This window comes from Falco peregrinus, chromosome 5, assembly GCF_023634155.1.
Source record: "Falco peregrinus isolate bFalPer1 chromosome 5, bFalPer1.pri, whole genome shotgun sequence".
NCBI lineage: Eukaryota > Metazoa > Chordata > Aves > Falconiformes > Falconidae > Falco > Falco peregrinus.
Window position 1 is genome coordinate 114,671,583 of NC_073725.1, and position 22,646 is coordinate 114,694,228.

The 22,646-nt window shown below is 40.5% G+C and overlaps 1 protein-coding gene across 13 annotated transcripts in view; it reads right to left on the minus strand.

The window, feature by feature from the left end:
* DOCK3 (dedicator of cytokinesis 3) overlaps positions 1-22,646 on the minus strand; it is a 225,428-nt gene that overhangs the window by 51,549 nt on the left and 151,233 nt on the right. For 7 of the 13 annotated variants that reach the window (XM_055806341.1, XM_055806349.1, XM_055806351.1 and 4 more), the window contains exons 16-27: positions 20,866-21,028; positions 20,077-20,183; positions 19,208-19,379; positions 18,434-18,531; positions 16,348-16,431; positions 15,904-16,004; positions 14,493-14,574; positions 8,438-8,608; positions 7,131-7,217; positions 4,708-4,900; positions 2,739-2,866; positions 1,499-1,645 (exon numbers count right to left, since the gene is read on the minus strand). In XM_055806341.1, the coding sequence (XP_055662316.1) occupies positions 1,499-1,645; positions 2,739-2,866; positions 4,708-4,900; positions 7,131-7,217; positions 8,438-8,608; positions 14,493-14,574; positions 15,904-16,004; positions 16,348-16,431; positions 18,434-18,531; positions 19,208-19,379; positions 20,077-20,183; positions 20,866-21,028 (1,533 nt within the window). The remainder of the gene's footprint in view (positions 1-1,498; positions 1,646-2,738; positions 2,867-4,707; positions 4,901-7,130; positions 7,218-8,437; positions 8,609-14,492; positions 14,575-15,903; positions 16,005-16,347; positions 16,432-18,433; positions 18,532-19,207; positions 19,380-20,076; positions 20,184-20,865; positions 21,029-22,646) is intronic. The other 6 variants (XM_055806345.1, XM_055806352.1, XM_055806344.1 and 3 more) reach the window with 3 other exon arrangements.

Below are 22,646 nucleotides of genomic sequence, written 5' to 3' on the forward strand. Positions count from 1 at the left end.
TTACATTTCTGGCCTGCAAAGCAGATGCACCCTAACCAGTTACCACAGTATCCCAAAGTGTTTTCCAAAGATGAGCTCCCCCATTTTATATATCTGAAAGCAAAGCACAGAGAAGTTAAGCAATCTGTCCAAGATAACAAGCAAGGCAGTGCCAAGAACGTAAGGACTATGTCTTTTGACTGCCACTCCCTTGTGCAACACTTTTTCTGTGACAATGAGCAGTTAATTTGGAAAATTAAACTTCCTTCTAAGCAGTATCTAATAAGATTCTGCATACCACTGTGCTGCGAAATATAAATTCAGGAACAAATACAAGGGGATTTTATACTTAGGACTGTCCATTCCATTGTAATTTTACTTTTTTTTTTTTTTTAAATTGGCTCAAGTATCTACCCAGAAGCTTTGACACAGGTTGTTCCAATAAACTTTACAGGGTTGAATTTCCTTAGGATAAAAGGTCTGCTCTTCTGTGCGAGGTGTCAGTGATAACAGTAGGTCAAACGGTAGGAGTAGAAGGAAATTGAGATGTTACTGGACATTTGCAGGCTACTGCCTTTCTTGTTTTGTATCAAAGAACGTGTCTGAAGCTACTAAATGCCTTGTTCCTTATTAGGATTCTACCATTTGTTACTTTATCTGAGCTCACACAGGAAGATACAGCCTTTTCTCTCGTGCAAGAAGTGGACCTCAGTGCACATCTGCCCCCAACAATACCACTGAGGTTTCAGCCATCTGATAAAAAAGCAAGTCTAAAAAAAGGGATGTTCTGAACAACAGCTTAACATGGCACATTGTGCAAAAGCTGCATTAGAGACTCTGACAAGCAAAAATAGACTAAAATAGGCTAGAATAGAAAAGGGCAATGAATCCAGAAAAGCAGAAAGCTGAACAGCAGAATTTAATTCTTTTTCTCTTCTTCCATTGCATGTCAAAGAAAAATTTCTCCCCCTAGGCTTGTGCTGGCAGTCTGGACAAAGTGGTGGCTGTTCCCTCTTCTCCCACCAAGCTCTACTTAGGATCTATTAATTTTTTTTTCAAAAGTTATGTTGTATTTCATCTGCATGAAATAACCAGTGAACCTGGACAGAAGCTCTCCAGGGTGTTATGGGACCTGTCCACTGAGCATTATGGTACTCTCAGTCTTAGGAATCAAGGGCCTGATGCTCGTGTAGCCCTTGGTGGTACCTGTTTAGGGGTGAAGCCCCAGGCAGCTACCTAGCTAGTGTATGCTGCAAGTTCTAACCGGTAACTTGCAATCACAGCTCCAAAGGCAAATAAGAAAATGACCTGGAAATCCACAAAAGCTTCCTGAGCTCCACCGCTTCCTGAAGACCTCACTACTGCACAGAGGAAGGAATGGGTTTGTGGCTTATTAAGGGAGAGAGACACAGCTCTGGGCATTCATGCAGCAGAGATGATAATGAGGTGCGGGTGGTGGTGAGGGGCTGAACCATAGGTTAGAGAAGCAGGAAATAGAAACTGATTGTTAGTTACTAACAGTGATTTCTGCTGTGCACTGCGGGCAACGTTGCCCTCTTACCGCCTCCTGAGACTGCGATTTACTCATGATTGTGAGCAGAGTTTGTAAAAGCACATCCAGGAGGCTCTCCACCATCATCTCAACCTCCTCCACGACATCTCCCTCCTACAGTAGGTGATGAGCAAACAGACAGTTAGAAACTGGAGAGAATGGAACGGACAAAGACAACCCTGCCAGGTCAGCCATAGCACAAACTCCTTGTGCCAGACAACTCCGCAGCAGATGTTCGAAGCAGAACAACCAAATTCCTCACCGGTACCTGTGATGCCAGAGTGAGAGAGAGAGAGAGAGAGAGAGAGAGAGAGAGAGAGAGAGAGAGAGAGAGAGAGAGAGAGAGAGAGAGATAGCGTGTGTGTGTTCGTGCGTGCGTGTGTGCGTGTGCGTGTGTGCGTGTGCGTGTGTTACTTCGTCAGTCTGATGGGAACATTCAGGGTCAGAGCCATAAAGGTAAATCTATAACCAAAGGTTTTCATACACTCTAAAACACAGTGGGATCCGATTATGTCTGGGAAGCTTTAATCCATGGCAGTATTATTTTAGCTTAAAACCACGATACCTTCCATCGCATTCCTTTCACACAAACTGTAACTTGTGATTGGAAATAACACATTGCTATGAATTATATTTAGCACCATGAGCTTCCTCCTTTAGTCAGGTGGGTAAACTTCACCAACCCCTGTCTGTGGGCATTGCTTTAAATGATCAAGTTACCATTTGGGATCAGAGTATTACCATCATCAAGGCTGCGTGTTTAAACTCAGCAGCAATTTCCAGAAGTAAGTGTGACTTCACTGATTGGATAATTTTAAGAGTATTCTCTTCACATGAACCAAAAAGTGCTAGTTACTGTCTCTTGCAGAACTACAAGTCCTAGAGCTGTGCAGAGCTTTTAGACTTCACTGACACCTAAGTTCTGGGCTTGGATGAAGAAAATTAAACAGTGTCAAACCTGGTAAATGCGTATGCTTTTCCCCCCTCCTAACAGCATGAAAACTCTGTAATCAGAATGCTCTGAGTCACACACACAGCAGCAGACCCTCATTTCAGGTGTTCTCCTGCTGACCAAAAGTTAGCAGAATTCAATTTTTAAAAGGATCTTAAAAAAACCTGTATTAACCTATAAAAATCCCTCAGTCTGAATTTTACTAAATTAGTGGTGCAATTAAAAAAATAATAAAAAAATAAAGCATCAGATTACCAAAGAGCTGGCCTTGATTATGGAGAAGATACTACTGAGGATCCCAGAGCAGATAAGTAGCTCCTTCTGCTGTCGTAGGTGAAGGTGAATGTGGTGAAGAACTACAGGTAGCAGGATGCGCCGGGACTCTGAAAGAAGGAAAACCAGATCACAGCTCTTCCAAACAAAATTAATTTTCAATCATGCCAATCAGTAGCCTTTTGGTATCCAAACTATTCTACTGATATACACTGCATTTGATTAAGTGGTGCAACTTCTATCGTACACATTGTAGTACACTACACTTTAAGAACTGTCTCTCATGAATGAACAGTACTTCTAGTTTCAGAAGTTCATATATGCAGTACACATGATGTTCCCAACAATGACTCAGCTTGCAAACAACAGTTGTGAACTGACACTTTCTAATGTTGATTTCTTTTGTGCAAACCCTTTCTCACTTTGCATTGCTTTCCAGCTCTACTGTCACTGTTAACAGAGCTCCTCTACTGTGTGCCTCTTGAAACTGGCTAATTCTCTCTTTTAGCTGGCTCACAAACCTTAATCTTACAGAAGGGAGAGCAGGTAGCAGCTGCAGAAATCAGTAGCCAAAACAGGAAAAAAAGAGACAGGGGAAAAAAGTGGCAAGATGTCAGCAGACTGATAGGAGAGCTAGAAAGAAAATAAGTCATCACCATATAGGAGGCAAGAAAAAGAGTACGTATCTTCCTTTAATGCAAGACCTGAAGAGTAGGAATGGTGGGCAGGCAAAAGATAACTTTGGAAACCAGATTCATCTTCCCAGGGGCAGACAGGACATGGGAAAGACCTTTGACAAGGAATATCGGGTCATGCTTCCACAGGAAGGAAGAAGATAGGGTCTGCCCTTTTGTTGGGTGGAAAATGTGGCAACTGTACAGTCACAGCTGCCTTGCAACGCTGAAGCTTTCTTTCTCGTTTCTGATGTTGTAGCGAGATGTCATGCTGCTATGCAGCAGCTATGCTGGTACCTCATGAAGGAGAAATGAAGGTTAAGGGGAAGGAGTAAAGCCCTAGACCCTGTGGGTAAAGTTACACCTGTCTTTATTGAGAAGACAGAAGAGGAGGCTTTCGCCCATGAATTGGCACTCACAAAGACAAATATTTTTAACCATAGGTTCAAAACACTGCAATTAGGTAAAATTCACTGCCTGTTTCACTGCCACCTTTGGACTAAGCTACTCATTCTCTATACTCTCATATTTTTTGAGATTAATTTCAAAGTTAAGAAAAAATATGTTTAAGAACAATTACAATGGATGGTTTAAACATGAGTCTGTGCTATTACCATTCTCACTTTGCACTGTGTAGAGTAATTTCAGTGCAGTAACTTAAGATCCTCACTACAGGGAAGATAAGCCCAAAGGTGCTTTTTATCTTCCACTATTACCTTCCTAACTTCTTTCATCCAGACTTTTATGTACGAAATAAACTCATGGTCTTCAACCCCTCTTCATTCAATTAATTCTTAAATAATTACTAGTATGTTGAGCTAAAGAAATACAAAGTTATAATGTAAAGATTAAATATACTTTAAAAGACTGTGGTGGGTCTCTCATGTAACTTCATCTCCCTGTTTCTTTCTCAGAGAATAAGCTTGCTGGAAAGGAGGTTATCTTCCTACCCAGGACAGCCACAGAGGAGTAATACAAAGTACCAAGTGAGATTTGGCAGTTTTAATAATTGATTCGATTTGTTAACATACATACTTTTATCAACCTTTAGAAACTACAACTTATCCATGATGTATTTATAAACATTTCCTACCGTAGGGAAACTTGGAAAGTACCTGCAGCAAATACAGGTGACAATGATGCCGCCAAGATAAATAATTACCAAGATTACTGGCATTCAGCAACAAACTGTTTGCAGCCAAGCAGCTGCAGAATGAATGCAGCATGTTCCTACTCTCAGCTAGCAGCATGAGTTAGCCTCAGTACCACTGCCTTACCTGAGAAGGAGAACAGGCGGCTGTCAACAGTGCGTGCGATAGACTGTAGCTTAACAACATCCATAGACTGCCCGATGTGCACGGTACTGGGCATGCTGCCCAGCGTTCCCCGCACAAACTCCGCCACTTCCTGCACAGTGAACATCTGCAACAGCTCGTCAAAGATAGCGGGGAAGGAGTTCAGCAAGGCGGCCTGGGAAAAGTAAATGAAGAAACTGAAAATTTTGAATTCTGGAACTGCAGCTAAATGCAGTGAAATAGAAACAACAGTAAAACTGAATTAAGGGTCTGCAAAAAGCTACCCAATAGTGCACTATGGTTGGTGTTCATGTTCTGCAATACCTGAACTCCACAGTGAGCAAACCACAGGTAGCAGATAAAAATCAAGCGCTGCTGGAATACCAAGTCTTACAATAAGTTGAGCACATACATACTGTAGAGCTTCAAAAGGCTGTGTTTTAGGACACAAGCTTATAAAACAGAAAAACACTGAGGTACCAGAGAACAGAAAATACTCAATTCTTGTTGATTTACTTTTTTCAATAAATATAAAACTTGCTTCTGATTAGTGTGTTCCATACCAAGTTTTTGTAGTTAAAACTCTTCAGAAAACATTTTGAAGTAAAGAACATGTTGACAGACTCTTAACCATAGCAGCCACTGTCATGTGACATTATATTTCTGCAACAGGGGTGAGGTGTGATTTCATGTGAAAGAGGCACCACATCATGCAAGGTGTGCATGTGAGTCGTGCAAGGACTGGTACTTCCAGTCAGCTGGAGTCACCTCGAAGGTGTTTCTTAAAGTGCAGAAAAAATACCAGCACAACAACAATAAAAATCAAACTCTTCCTCTCTTATGTCACACTTTTTCAATTAATTTCTTCAAAACAGTAGAAAATCCCATGCCTGACCCTATCCTCAGGTCCCACAGCCTTGATGTCAGACCTAACAACTGCCATACACCTCCAAGGTTTTAAAAGTCTTCTCTTCTACACCCTACCCATGCTCCAGACCCATTTCCTCACTGTAACTACTTAAATTCCTAGACGGTTGCACGCCTCAGTGCTGCACAGTGTGGTTTTGATCCAGCTGCCTCTCTCCCAGCCCCCCAGCCCCACCGCTGGCTGCTTCCACCCCCTTGCCTGTCACTCTCCACACAAACCACACTGATGCACCAAGCTTTGCTGCACATCCCTGTTCAGCTTTGCCCTTCCAGAGTCCCACCACCTGCCAATATTTTCTTCTGTTCTGCAAGTTTCCTTTTCTTCACCGATTTTTTAATTGTCATGACATAAAACATTTCTGTAACTCTCCCACACTGGCTCTAACACTTGGCATGCCTTTCCTAATCCCATATAATACACCGCTTCCTTCTTTGCAAAGTCTTCCCTCAAAGTATCTTCAAACAACACTGGTATCTATTTAATGGTCTTTGAGCAAAGTCTAAGTTATTCTTACAACTAACACTGTAGAGCTCATTAAATTATTCTGAATATAAATTTACCTCTTTCTTCTTCGTGCTCGTTATCTCTCCCAACATCTTGTTTTGTTACAATCAATTCAGATTATACAAAACCTCACATATCCTCCTGGGTGTTGTCACCTATTTGTTGCTACAAACATACAATGTACTAACAAAATAAACAAATAGGAATCATTTAAAATAGCTGATGGCACTCTTGGAAGCCTGAACAGCTGCAAATCTAGGCAGCATCTTTATCTCTGGGATAAACAAGTGAAATTACAACACTGGCCCAGCAAACCCTTACAGGAGTTTTCCTAAACTTATTTCTAACTATTACTATAAAGCAGAAGGATTTCTGTGGCCATTTAGGATATCCAGTAGCAATCTAAGGATATGCATGGGATCTCTTCAGGAAGCTTTGGATCCGTCCTGAGGAACAGCTACATCATTGCATCCGTTCCTTGAAGGGCCCTTTTTTGTACGACACCCTAAAATATGCTGGAACATTACTCATGTCAAACTAATTGCCTGGAAGGAAAGACATAATCAGTTTTAATCTCATTGCTGGGAAGTACTATATTGAGATCTCTCTAATATCCTGGATAAGAGGACAACTGTGAAGAAAATTATGCTTGCTAGGGCCTCAAGCATCTTCTCTAGATATTTAACAGTTGTCCAGGCTTCCAGAACCAGTACATAATCTCCTTGGCTGTCCCTAACAATATGATGTACATAATCTTGTGTATGCCCTCAGTACTGCCTTTTCAGTGTGTGGATGCCATAAGCTGTTCCATTAATTACTGAAATATTCCACATTTCCTAGTTTTAAAGTACCAGCCACTTAAACATCAAATTCCAGTTTATATGCAGGAAAAGAGGGTTTGGGGTAGGTAAATGGAATTAATTGGGAACATCCATGATGAAATACGTGTGCAGTTCTGGGGATCATTACTTACAGCATTAAATGACGGCCTTGACGTACCACCACATTTTTGTGGGGCACATGTCCCAGCTCCGCTCGCCTGCCCTCCGGGCTGAGGCGCCTATGGGGCAAGTGGGATCAAGGGGCAACAGAGTGGCAAGGGGGAAAGAAAAAGTAAACTTTTCAAAGATTAAATAAGGACAGGATTTACAAATCACAGAAGTCTAAAGTAAGAAATACCATAGTGAGCGAGAGGAAAATAAGGAGAGCCCAAGAGAAAACAGGCCAATAACACACCGTCAGAGCCAGCGTCCCTGGACCTGCGACCAGCATGGCTGGCAGCCGACCAAGCCCAAACAGCCTGTGCTCGCAAGAGCCTGTTTCCACTCACTGTCACTTTGCCTGCAAAATTCTGTGCACTGACTTCTCATGTTCGTGGCTCATCTTATTATACCCACTAATGGGTGATTAAATAAAAGATAAGAGCAGCTGTTCTCAACATCTGTCAGACCAGCTTCTTAAGAAAGAGATCACACTGCTGGCAGCTTCCCTAACCGGCAGAGCCGCTCAGTTTTGTTGCAATGTTCACAGCAACTGCTTCCTTGGAAAACTACATTCGGTGTTCAAAACATCTGTAAATGGTGATTAGTGATTACAAATCACCTTTGCATTACCAGGAAGTTCTAGGTGGTCCATTTTATAACTTTTAAACACAGAACTATGTAATTTTGTACAGTGGTCTTTAAAATACAAAACAAAAATTTAGCAGCATCCGTACTCACTTTGAGTAGTATCTTACGCCCACATGAAGTCTTCATCAAGTCATCTGGGCCATATTTAAAATAACGCATTAAATGTCAGCGTGCTTGTGGTTGGGCCGCGTACGATTCTGACCATCATTTTAGAGTATGCTGGAATTAAGTTTACCTGGCTGTGAGTACACTAGTCAAACTTCTCTGCTGTGACGTTGTTATGACCCTAAGTATTGACTTGAACTGCTACAATTAAGGATTTAAAATTTCTTGAGGCCAACTGCAAGACACGTGAACGAGAGGACTTGAAAACGCAGTTTACTTTTGCGGAGCAAAAACTAAAAGCTATTCTTGTGTGACAGGTCACTTTCCTCCTGAGAGCCCACGGTTCAGCTCACCCAGACCTGTGATGTGGTGCAAAGGTACCGGCCAACCACGTGAACTGCCTGTGGTGTCTTCCAGTATCATCAGCTTGTTAGAGGGGGAAACTCTACTAACCTGCTTTTAATCATCGTGTGCCCATATATCCTATCTGTGCAGAAAGTAGCTGCCTTTTGGTTTGCCGATTAAAGTGTAGAAAATAGCAAACCTGTGTGAAGATGAGAGTCTCAGAGCTCCTGCTGTCCAAGCTGAGCACAAATCTGATGGACTGGAAAAGCTCTTGGATGCTGGAGCGGAACTGTTCCTCCTCCATTCCACAAGTAGCTCTGGAGTAAAGTATCCGAGATTGGACAATGAACTTGAAAAGATATTCCAAGGCCTTTAGGAGCAGGAGGTGAAGGAGATTAAGACAGAGAAAAAGAGAGAAAGAAAAATAAAGGAGTTTTAAAGAGAACCAGGAAAGATTCTAGGTGCATAACAACAACTAAATTCTTCAGCTTTAGAAAGGAGAAAGAAAAACAGGTTTTGTATATTAAATAATTCAGTTAAGGAAGAGTTACTTATAGGCATGTACCCATTCTCAACCAATAATCTTTGTTACCAGTTTGCCGCACTAACAAAACCAGGAATGCAGTCAAGTCAAATAGACAAATTTGAGTCACGTAACTTGAGGAAAATCTTGGTGAAGAGACGAGACTTCGTTTTCTCATGACTTAGCACAATGACTGTAAGTGTCTGAAGAAGCTATTCTCCTGTTTTCATTCCAATTTTACCTTTAATTACTTGAGTTAGCTAATCTAAATTAAGATTAGTGGACTGCCAGTGGAACAGAAAAAGGGTTACCTGAAAAAGGAAAATCTACTTTTCAATATGAACACAACAGCAAAGTTCGCCTTTATTTCTGGCAGGTATATGTACAAACAGAAATAAATGCAGATGCAGACACAGAGGAAGACAAGAGCAGCATGTGAAGCCCTCTGGCAGCCCATGACAGTAGCAAGCAGCAGTACTGTAGTGAGTATCTTTTTACTTCAAGCTGCAGTAAGTTAAAGTCTTTCTTTTATCATCACATGAAACTTGGAGTCACCCAGCAGAGGGAGAATAACCTGCACAGAAGATGGCATTTAACACCATTACACAATGTGTGATAGATGCCGCGCTCCTGAAGGACTGGCAAATTGGACCTTTTTGTAGTAGAATGATCATTTGTTCTACGACATGTCTAGAGTAAGCCTGAATTTGCAACATAAACATCTTTAACTAGAATTTTGTAAATGGCATTATTCAGAACATTTATTTGGCAGCAGTGTCAATGAAGAAAAATACATTATTCTATGCAGCCTTTAACAAGCTGTCCTATCTATCAAATGTTCTCACAGGCACTAACACAGCAATGTAACATTCCACACAGGAACAAAGCCTTTTTGATCATTTGGAGTGCACAACTGTCATCACTGAAATGTACTAAATATCAGTGACATTTAGACTTTACTCCTTCCCTTAGTGCTTAACATGATACAGCACTAAAGCAGGATTAAGGGAAGACATGATGTCTAGTCTGATGATATCCTCAAAATTCAGCACAGGGAACGAACAGGCTGGAGCTTCAGTAATCACAGTCTACACAGAAACATATTCCACTGTATTTGCTGGAAAGTATTCTTGTCATGCTTTGCTGTTTGGAAAATGAAAGTTAATTCAAATACAAATCTTGCCCTCATCAGATATTTCTGCATCCATAAGATGCCACTCATTCAATCTCCACACGATATGCATGAATATGCAATGTTATGTTTTAAGTTTTGGAATGCTACAGCTTTAAGGATAGAGAATGGGAAGGTGAAATTCCTCATAAAGCCATGACACATTCCAAAATGCCGCTTATACTTAGAGAATTTTTTTTTTTTCTTTCCAGGAATGATTGCAACTGTGGTCATTTGGCATTACGTTAGTTATACTTCTGTACTAAAACATCTCCCAGTGAAGCTTCCTTCACCAAAGAATTTCATCAGGAAATAACACTTTATGTTTCTGGATAGTATCCAGACAAAGGTCAATTAGTTCACAAGAGTCAGCTCTTTAAGGTCAGCATCTTTGCAGCGAGTCAAGTGCTCGTACAACCTGTTTTATAGGTTTGGTTTAGACAACCATAATTCTAACCTGAAAGCTCATAACTTTAAGGTGAAGCTTATGTTTTGCAATGAATCAGAGGATTTGTGTATGAAATTCTGTAATTGTCTGTTGGAAGTGAAATGGCAGACTTTCAGAGAAACCCCACAGCCTTAGCACAGGCAACTCAACTGTTGCCTAGAATGAACCCATAAAGGCAGTTAACTAAAGAGTTCAGTGTGTTTGTGTTTGCAGACACATGGCCAAGATGGTAAAAGTACAAACCAAGTCTCATTAGCACAAATCAGCACTTGGACCAACTCTGCCTCCTACTACTTACAGAATCACAGATACGATGCATATATGTGCCTGAAGACATAGAAGTGTTGCTCAGGCAACACTTGAAGGTTTTACTGTAGCACATTCATAAATCCGGTGGACAGAACTGGGGACAGTCCAGTTGTGTATCTGGACTCTGCTGCTGCTGCTGAGACGAAGCGTATGTCCAATCCAAACAAAAGGCAAACCACACCTGATGTTCAGAGTATGAACAGATGAATCAGCTTTGAATCAGAGCTGCTTTAAGAAAAAGCACAGATTGATTTCCTAACATGAGAAACTCGAAGATTACTTTAGAAAAGACGCTGGAGCATGTAGAATGGGTAACCTTATCATAAGCACAGTGTAGGTGAAGAGGATTAGCTCTGAAGATCTGAATCTCTTTCACTGTCCTCACCAGAGTGAATAAAAGCCATCTTCAGTGTCACACTTCAGTCTCCGAGTATTCACTTCACCATTCCAGAGCAGCTAGCAAACTTCCTGCTACTGTCAACGTGTTTTTTCCAGAGACCTGCATCCCTGAAGTACAAGAAACATCTAGTATGCAGTTTTAAGAAGAAAAGTGCAAAGGTTCAGGTTTCAATACCAATTTGAGTCTTGTGAGAGCAGATAAAAGACCTAGGGCGAACTTCAAGGCATCAGCAACAGAAGAAGTAGCAGGTCGCACAACCAGGCTGACCAGGGTGGAACAATTATAATGACATCAGCAATTTTCTGGTATTCTTACAAAAGCAAGACTGTAGAAAATGTAGATCACCAAATAAAGTAATTATTAATTAAAGAGTCTTGAGATAGATTGGTCTCAAAAGCAACAGACTGACACTTCTTTTTTAAATTCAGGGCGAAGGGAACGATTTGGAGGAGCCCCCAGCCTCAAAAGGCAGGCTGAGAACGTAATTCCGCATCCCTCATTCACTAGCTCCCTGACTGGCTTGGCTCAGAAAGTATGTTCAGGGTTTTGAAGAAATCAACTCAGAAAACTGACCCTTTCCATATCACTGCTTCGTGTTACAAGAAGCTGTGCCTTCCTGTGGGATCATGCTCTTGTCACAGAACTGTGGTTCAGGTCCTGTGCAACAAGAGTTAGAATTTCCATCCAGTTAAAGTTGAATCCCCATCATAATGGCACGCAGTACATCAAAATTTCTTAAAAAAAGTCTGATGCACGCCCTGCGTGGCTGAGCTCCAGAACACCGGCGTGAAGGTGTGCCTTCCTCGGGAAGAAAAGGGCTTGCTGTTCAAGCGGGCTCCTCAATCTAGGCAAAGAGCACCTGTGATTCTGCCGCTGGAAGATAACTGAAGCTGAAAGGGCATCTCCTGGAGACACTTTGTAAGTTTTGCCATGACTGGTAGGGAAATTAAACCTGTCTGTGGAGCCATACGTGGACACTTTGTTACGGAATTCTCTAGGGAGGCACCGGCAGCTGCGCCTGGGTGCAGCTTACACAGAGCTTGTTATAGCGCATAATAAAGCAACATGATGCCCTGTGTTCTAGCACAGTTAAATATGTCCTTTTGGTTATAGCTTCTCCAGGTTTCATAGAAGTATTTTGACAAGAGCAGTCTTGAAGGAGGTAAGTAATTTTAGAAATAGTCTAGAGCACCACTTGCTAATGCCAAGGTCAAAAAATCAGGATCTTATGGGACATCTGCATATCCATCATGGACGTACATGGGCAGTCAAGAGCCACAAAAGAGTGCACAGATAATTCACATCTGCTTTCAGGTACTACATTTAACAGCTAATTCAGGGAAAAAGGGTTAGAGAGTTATCCTGTTTTCTCAGCTGAAGAACTACTAATGCAAGGAGTGTAGTGAAGACCATCCAAGACCACAGAAATTCCCAACAAATACACAGAATACAGTACGAGTAATGGCATGTTAGTAATGACAACGGGTTTGGTACAAACTTGCTCCAAATGCCTGAAATAAAATCTGGAAACAAAGAAGATTAATCACTTTCCTGTAACAGAAGAAGACAGAGACCTTAATCTGGGCCTCCAAGATACACCTGCAAAGGCCACTGTCTGAATAAGATGTGACAGCAGTGTCAGTGGTAGAGGATGCACTGTTAGGGCTGCAGAAACTCCAGTGGTAATTGTAATTCTTGTGCTTGGAAAGGCTTGGGCTGCCACATCTTCAAGCTGACCTCAGTCACTGAGGGAACAGCTGCTTTCTAGGAAAGCACTTGAGATTTCCAGTAAGCAAAGAGCTGCCTTGGAATCCTTGAAAGGATGTACCTTATTCACAAACAGTATGTTGAAAACCCAAGCTTCTGAAAGACTCCAGCATTCATATTTTTAACAACTCTGAAGAGGACTACTATGACATTCAAAAAATGCAGATCACATAGGGACAATATCATCTATCTCCTTTTGCTGCACTGCATATAGCACTAATGAGTGGTTTGAGAGAGAGAAAACCTTCCAGAAGTCATCCCAGCTAGAGATCTTCCTCTCATCTCATAATTTTAATAGGTTTCTTTGTAATGTCAAAAAAAAGGGATAATGATGGAAACAAAAAAATGTTGATAATTTCCTGAAAAGCCATCTTTGCCCTATTTTTACCGTTGCGTATGAATCTGTGGCTGAAAAATACTGCAAAGAATAAGCTCCTAAGTATGTAAATATCTACAAAAGACAACGTAAACACTGGTATAATGCCCTTCTAAGTACCAGGATATGATCTTAACAGGTGGTCTTGAAAGCTAGTTGATGGCAGCGATGCTATACCATTCAAATGGAACAAGGATTCTCAAAAAATAAAAATCACTTCCTCAAAATTACTGACTAGATTAGACTAAAGGAGGCAAAACAAAGGAAAAAAAATATCACAAGAAGAAGAAGCCATAATAAAGTTTGAACCGTATGCCAGGACACAGGCATAAGTACGTTTACAAGGAACAGCCTCTGCCTTTCCCAACTGGTTGCCATAAATTAAAGTAGTAGCATATGTATGTGTGTGTGCTTCACCTGTGAGATGCTTCACCTATTTGTACTGAACATGAAAAAGTGAGGAAAAGAAAGTACTAATCTCTGCCACTGGTACGAGTTCTGAAAGTGCCCAGTTTCAAATGTTTGGATGCTCTGCTCAGAGTAAGAAGGTACAGATGGACATTCACTCAAAGAAAAGTATCTTCCTGCAAATTTTGGAATCTTCTGTTTACGTACTTGAAGCACTACCTTTCTGTTTCGCAATTACACATGGTAAAACTAATAGTTTATTTATTCTGATTCCTCTGTAAACAGCACCAAAAATACTCCCTTTGTTTCACACACCATCAGAAAGCTGTGCCTTCTGGTGGGATCATGTTCTTGTCACGGAACTGTGGTTCAGGTCCTGTGCAACCAGAGTCAGAATTTCTGTCCAGTTAAAGGCTCCTTTATCTGCTTCTTAAAGTACTCCAGAACTTCAGCCCGTAATGCAATGAAGCTGTGCTGCAGCCAGAAATGAAAACCCTATCTTTGATCCACAGCACACCTCTGCCTAATACCTTTACAAAAACGGCTTCTTGAAGCGCAAGGTGCAGACCACATATAAATGGCCAGGGCACAGATACTCCATGAAAGTCCCACTGAAGTTCTCCACAGGGCTTCAAACAGACCTGACGAGACATACTTCTTCCATTTTTTTCTGCACAAGAGTGAATCTCCACCCAACATTACAATTTTGGCAAAATATTATTAAAAAAAATAATCTAGTTAACACAAATCAGAAGTCAGTGCCAGCCTATCCTTGATTTTATTTACAGCTTCCCCAGCCCTTTTGTAGTCACAGATGGAACAGACACACAAATACTTCTATTCAATACATACTCTCATCGCTTCCTGGATGTGGTCTTGGCGTACAAGCTCAGCTGAACGGTCCATGTACCACTTCAAACATCGGATCAGTTCCCTGAATATAACAGAGAGAAAAGAAGAGGAACCTTCAGCACTATTTTAAAATCATTTAGGCAACAAACATTTTGGTTTTAGGGAGAAATCTATAAAACAGTCTCATTTCACTCTATTTCAGCGGTCAGCTATAGCTGTCCTAGCTGCTTAATTTACATAATACATAGGTTTAAGTTTCAAAACTAGAACATAATTTCTTCTCTGAAATTGACTTAGACCATGCGGAACACTAAGATGTTTATTTAAAAGCTTTGATAAATGCATGCAACATAGTTCTAAGACTAAACCACACCTTTTTAAATTAAGTTTATATAAGAAATTCCAGGTCTCCCCTAAGTAAAAGTTTTTAGAAACTAAGATCACAAAGAAAATACGTGCATCTGTTTTCCTAAGTACACAATACCACTTGGACTAACTTGAAGAGCTGTCTTACAAACATGTTGGATTTCAGACATCAGACTACCAAAAATCATTTGTTTTGTCTGAAAGAGGTGATAATTGACACAAAGCAGAACACCTTTTTAGCCTCTGAATGTGACTATGCCTTCTAGTGTTGTATGGTACCTACAGTTTTTTTACCTGCCATTGACGGAAATTTTTAAGTATTTTTTTTAATTACACTAAAATGTGAATGGCATAAAACGATTAAAGCAAATTATAAGTTATTTTTAATATTTTACTGTGGCCAAAGATAAAATACCCTCAAATACACAAAAGAAATGGTCTAAAAGAAAGAAAAACAGCACCCAGAACGATAACTGTTACTGCTTTCAAAAATCTCTCTTATTCCCTGATGCAAGACTCGAAAAAGAATACTAGCAAATAAGGCAGAATCTTCAAAGTGACGGTGAAAACTAAGTTTCTCATCTACTGAAATTATACATTTAGTGTAATCAAATAGAACATCTTATCTGTATACCTGTCTACTTTGGAAAAGGAAATTAGAATTAGTTCCCTAAGCTTTCATACAAGTCTTACACCCCAACATCCTTAAGGCAAAAAATGTATATGCTCTTGGTAGCTCACTAGTACAGACTGGTAATGAGTTGTTGCTGAGCGACAGTCTGCCTCCGGGTAAAAAAAAAAAAAAAAAAAAAAAAGGAGAGCAAGGTTCACCAGCCTTAGAAAGGCAGGATACATCCCAGTGTCTGCTCATTTTAGCCACCGGTGAACATCCAGCAGCTTTTCTCTACAACTGCGCTGGGAAACTTCCATCTGAGTAGTTCTGCTTTTGACAACCAATGCTAACGTGAGGTTATGATTCTGATGGAGACATCATTCAAAAGCTTGTTAATACCATCTCTTGAAGTGATGGTTGAACAAAACCTACTTGTAAGCCAGTGCTCCTGCAAAGTGCTTCTGAATGTAAGTGTCCATCACAGGTCGAAAATGAAAATACTTGCTGTCACGCAGCAGATTTATGATGAACACCTGTGGGAGATAAAAAAGCGAACCCATGCTAAAGGAAGCTGCACATTGTTGCTAGGTCGCTACAAACAAGTTACACAAGCTCAGGAACAATGAAATACATGAGTTTCTTTAAAAAGATAGTAGTTGTGCTGTTAGATGTTATTGTTTGCTTCTCCCAAGTGATAGCAAATCTTGCTGTCCTAGGATCTGCTGAGGCTAGCCTGCCCTCCTCACCCAGAAAACGTAAGGCTGGATCCAGTTGAAATTTTATATTTCATGGAAGTAAAATACTATCAACATGATAATTAGAAACTTAAAGCTCACTGACCATGAGATAAAGAAAAGTAACAATTCAGCAGCTTACCAGAGACTGAAAGACCAACAGACCATACTTTTCTGTGTTGTCATCCAAAACTACAAACAACGTGTCGAGAATATCTTGTAGGAACTAAAACGACATGAATAAACAAAGAATTTCAAATTCAACTGCATTCAAAAGAAGGTTATTTCCTCCCTGCTTTAATTGTTTCATACATGTTGGTATCTTTGTGCAACACTTGCCAAGGACAAATCACTTCAGGTTCATGCACACGAAAGATTTTCATTTGGTTTTACTAAGAAGAATTTTTCTCTTTACAAGGAATATTTCTAAACAAAAATGACAGAAAACCAAAAAATAAGAAATATGTACCATGTCTGATTTATAAATATAACTTCAGTGTTCCTGACTAAGCCGACGAAAACTGCTGCCTAACAACAGTGGCAAAACAACTTACTTTAATTCTCGTATCATTAAGAGTGTATCAGATACTGTTTGTCATCAAATTTAAGACTTGGAAGCACATTAACTGGTGCTCCAAATTATGTTTAATACTGAAAACTTCTGGTATATGACAAAAAGTAAAGCTTTTATAACAAGCACTAACTGGGTCAAGTTACATATTGCCAAATGTTTCCTTTATCCATAACACCGCGGCTTACTCAGCGCTGGCGCAATTCAGTGATTTTCTTTCCTGAAAGCACAGTCCTCAAAAGGATGGCTGTGAAGAATAATGCTGAAGATCAAGTCAACTGCACATCCTCTCATGATTTTTTAATCTATTCCAATTAAATTTCTGATGCGGAAAGCAAGAAATAAAATATAGTAATTTATGAAGTCTCTGAAAGGACACAATTTCTTATTTTCTGAATTATTGCATGCTGTGCCTCATATCCCAGTGCCTAGTGGCAGCTGATTTAGGGAGGGAATCAATTACTTCTCCCCTTGGAATAATTTAATCCGTATCTTTTTATGCTTTTCTCTATAAAAACAGATACTTGTACTGCCTTGCAAACGAAGTGTACAAAACATGGCATTCTTGGAGAATTCCAGTATAAATGGGGTATTGTCCTCTTCTGTCTCTGTTATGAAGCTATCGTGAAGATTAATATTCAAGATATGGCAACATTCAAATGAGTTACAGTGAAGTGGCTTTAATCATAAACTACTAATTAAGTGATGTGATTTCTCTTTGGTTTCTTTTCTTTGGTCATTTGCCGTTACACATTATCTCCTTTTACTTCTAGATTTATAAAAATAAGTTCTAGGGGGAGTTCTCAGCACACCTAAAATTATCAGAGAGGTATGTAGAATGAACTTTTTTTGCTGAGTATTCAGATGCATTTTGAAGTTCCTCTGACCTAAGAAAGTTCAGGTCACACACAGGACTGGCAAGTAAAGCAATAGGGGTTACACAACATGATGAAATTATGTGATAGGAGATGGATTACTGATAGGTTAGGAACGCTGGAGGGCAACTGGTGCTCAGGCTCTACGCAACAGCTCCACTTCACAGTGCTGGGACAGGAAAATGGGTCTGCAGGATGGGTCACCAGCCACTGAGCAAAACTTAATTTCAAGGTGTCACATTTCTTTCTCCTCTACACAGATGTTTGGAGCATATTTGCAAAACAGAACTACATATCAGCTCTGCCAGCTGTTTGAAAAGGCCAAGTTTTCTGAGCCAGCTGTTTTCTTCACTCTAGAAATGACCAACCACATTCAGGCAATTTCAGAGAATGTCCTTTAGAAAATACTACTGGAACAGAGATCGGCACAAACCACCACCACCAGCGGCGACGTCTTTGTCAGCAAGCAGTGTGGCTCGACAGGAGCGGTCCTGCAGAGTGGGGAACGTGGTGCCCACGACCTGATACTTGCAGAGTATGAGGGTGAGGGAATTTTCCTAAGGATTAGCTACATTTTGATACCAAGGATTAACTATCCATTAATTTTTGGTGTGTACACTCCCTTTCAGTTTCATGTCAAAATAAAATCCATTCAATTCATACACTCTGGAAATTCACAGAGTGAATCAAAAAGCACAGCAAGAGGGAGCACTCAGAAGTGCATTGCAGGTCTGATGAACTTGCTATCACAGATACATACAACGACTTATTTCACGTAGTACCTTCACAATTTCCTCGCCACTGACATGTCTCAGTCGTCCTAGAATATCCATCACACGGTCTGGGTAGGCTTTCCATTTCAGCAGGGCAAGCAAATCCACTGCAGAACAGTGAGAGAAAGAGCTACAGTCTGTACGCAGAGGGACGGATGGCAACCCCAGACCCACCAGAGTCACTACATGTTACACTTCCGCTCTTGCTGCAGTTCACACTTCTCAGGGCAGGGGGGAAAGGGGAAAACAAGAAGGAAAATACATATTAAGTCCAATACTGCTAAGAAAGTAACAAATCGAGGAACGGGAAAGTGCTCTAAAAACAGCGAAGACTGCATTTTTCCCTATGTGACCAACACTGCCCTGTGGACAATCTACTTTTGTCTTCCCATGCTTCAGGGAAGTTGCCGTAAGAAGTTTTTATTTACTTATTAACCCTGTAAAAGCCAAAAAACCCCAAACTTCAGATTGTACAGAAAAGCCAACATTGAAGTTTTTATCCTTCAATCACTTAATGAAAATAAACTTTTCTTTAATGTATTACCCTTCTCTTGCACTTACAGTAATGTCTGCAATTTCTCTGCCACCTATCAATATCCTTATTTCCTCAAAAACAGTCTCTGCTCATTTCAATAGTGTTAGTAAAAAACCAAAAAGCATGCATATAATGAAATTATAACAAAGGAGTATCTTAGTAAAATAAACAGAGCACAAGCTTACCCATCTTACCTCCCTCTTCCCAAGCCCGCTGCCCTGGTCGATTCTGAAGGCTCAGCTACTCACCATTCTGGGTCAGTTTGGTGGAAGAAAGCTGTGTGGAGACCGAAAAGGTCTCTTTGGTGCTGCGCTGGAAAATGAGGCTGGAAGGGATGTTGGGGCAGCCGTTGTAGTCCTCCTTGCAGCAAGGCAGCCCCAGGTACAGTGCGTGATTGTTAAATGTGCTGTTCTCATCACACTGCGGGTACGGGACAAGACATGGAATTGTACCTGGTCAATCTCATTCCACATACTCACACCCTGACAGCAGTTGCCTAATGGTACTTTTATTGACCTTTTGGGTGCACAAAAACACTTCTAAGAAAAAGCTTTGCTTACCACCTTTGGGGTCTGTACATACACAAAACAGACCCAGCTCTAGAAAGTGTGGCTTCCTAACCACTGACTCCTTAGAACTTACCACGATCTTCCAACTGTACAACTTAGTGCTGCTGTCTGAAAATCATACTGCAGAAATAAACCAAATCAGCAGGAACAAAGAAAATACAACCCCTCCCAAACCCCTAATTACAGGTTGCCAAGCTGTAGCACTGTAACATGATGCATTTGAAGTACAGCCTAATTTCATAACACAAAGGGTGTAGAGTAATGTCATAGGCTGGTAAAACTGCTGAATGCTCATAAATACTAGTATGTTTGAATTCAAAACAGATAGGATTAGAGTCATCATTATCTGAAGGGAAAAGGCAAGCTTTATCTAGAATAGAAGGCTATATCTATACCTAGTCGTGTGACTTTGAATTTGTAACATTTTGAAACTATTAATCTATTCCTCACATACTTCTAGTAAGGGGAAAAAGCAATGTAATGGCCATTACTTATTTAAACTGAAGTATAGATGAGTAGGTGAAAAGTCTGCAGAGAAGAATTGGTACCTTATAAACGTAAAGCTCATGGATATCATCCGACAAGGTAGTGCCATCGTCTCTCATCAGCGGAGTGAACGCAAACCCAAAGAGCTTCTTTTCTCCCTTGTCTTTTGCTATAGCAACAGATGGAAATAAGGAATCGTATTTGTGCATCATAGAATCACAGAGTGGCTTGGGTTGGTAGGGACATTAAAGATCATGCAGTTCACCCTCCTGGCATGGGCAGGGACCCCTCCCCCCAGCCCCGCTGGCTCCCAGCCCCATCCAGCCTGGCCCTGAGCCCTGCCAGGGATGGGGCACCCACAGCTGCTCTGGGCAGCCTGGGCCAGCGCCTCGCCGCCCTCACAAGACAGATAATTCTGTCTGTCCATATATACCACAAGGTTATTCACGAACTTCTCTGCATGCCTAACAAAAAGCATGCAGGTTACGTAAGAATACACTATGTCTAATTCTATGCAAGTGATTAGCAAGCCTCAAAACAAACACAGACATGCTGAGCACAGTAAAATATAAAATATACATGCTGTACAGAAAATATTCTACAGGAAAACACAGCGAAAGAACAGCAAGGGAGAACATCTGCAAAATATTTTGCCTTGCAGTGGTTGTTCATGTTTTTAATGTGCTGTTTAACTAATGTAGCAACTGGCTAATTAGCAGTGCACCTTCACTATATTTTAGATTGGCATTGCTTCCCTGCTTTCCTCCCAGTAACAGCCTCACCCAAATGTACACGGACAATGGAAAGACCTCAGCTTTTCTAGAATTTTCTTGGTTATATTTTGCACTCACTGGAGCAATGTCTGAACTCAAACCGGAGGTGAGATCCACGGAACCTGTCTATAGGGATGGGCAACTTGATGATTTCTCCCCACCGAGGGCTGTTATTGTGGTAAAGGACAAACGAGTGGTATGCACTCCTGCTTGGCTCTCCTGAGCCCAGGCTGATGCAGTCCTGGAACAAAAGAAAACAATTTCAGATTAAAAGACATCACATCACTACAGATGAGTCATTTTATTACATGGTGATAACCTTTATATAATTCATCTATTTCTGTAGACATAAAGGAAGAGTCAGAAACAGAAACTCAGACACAATGAAAGCTGAAATGTTTAAAGAGATCTTTAAACTGTGTTTTGGGTCAAAGGATGAGCTAGGAGGCCTATGATACTGGATGAATTCCAGTACATTATTATTTAAGTTATTATTTAAGCTAAGTGTTCTGTCAAGCATTGAACAGATACAATAAACAAATAAGTCCAAATATATAAAGATGAGTCAACCCCCCCCCCAAACGAACAACAAAAAGGACCTCATAAGACCATCACTATTAATATTAGACTTTTCTGAAAATATAATTTAATCTGATTTCTGCTTCAGTATCTCTGTTCAGAAGTGATACCTGAACTTTTCAAGCTCTTAAAAATGTTGGTCTATTGAAACTACAACCAACCAGCTTCAACAAGTAACCCAGATAATTCTGGTCAAGTTACTCCATTAGTGGTAAGCAAGGAATTTCTGTTGACTAATCATCACCTAAAAACACAATGAGATCTAAATTTTCGCTTTTAAGATTTAAAAAGTTCAAAGATCTTAACCAATCTATGTATTCTCAAAATACAGATGGAAAACATTCATTGATATTTAGGAAATACAGAAACCCTTAGTCAGAATATGAGTGAAGGAAGTTAGAAGAAATACTGACATCCTGAAATAAGGACCGTAAAAGGTCCTTTGTAATGAAGACATGGAGCAGGAAGCACATTTCTTTATATAAGCAGTAACTCATGTTCTAGACCTAGCACTTACAAAGTGATCCAAAACATTCAACATCTTATAAAGCCATGCAGAAAAAAGATACCTTAGAGATTCTTCACTTTTAGCATCTCTAAGGATAACGAATCCAGGAAGAAACAGAAGCTAAGAAGACCCAGAATGACACAAGCGATATAAATTCCAACATTAAAGCACCCCACATAGAACAGTAGCATGACAATAAGAATTACTGGTCATTTTCCCAAAGCATCTCTAAATTCTAACCCCCAAAAATATCAACAATGTTGATTTATTTTTTTCACCTGTAAACAGGGGACTGTCAAGCCAAGCACATCCCATTAACCAGCCCCAGTTAGCTCAGCCTCTGGTAATATTCTTTACGCTTTGAGAAAGTTATGAATTTGTGAAGGAGCCAAAAAAGAAAGAAAAGTTCTCTGGAATTTTGGGATTCAATGCAAGAACAGCTCCCTGGACAGAGATTCGTTGCAAAAGCTCTAATCCAAACTGGGTGGCTGTAGCACATACAAAACTCAGCCCTCTCACGTAAGCCTTAGTCACCATACGATACATGCCACAACCCCAGCAGATATTAACACATTGGAGTGAGTGCAGAGGAAGCAGTACTAAAACCTAGTATGCCTGCAATACCCCAGTCATATTTTGTAATAAGAGTAACTTGTCAGGCTTCAACACGGCAATTCTGAAACCTCATTCTGCATGGGGTTCTTAGGAGAAAGTAAAATAGTATTTGTATTTCTTCTAGAAGGTACAGTAAAAATTCAGATTTTCATCTGAG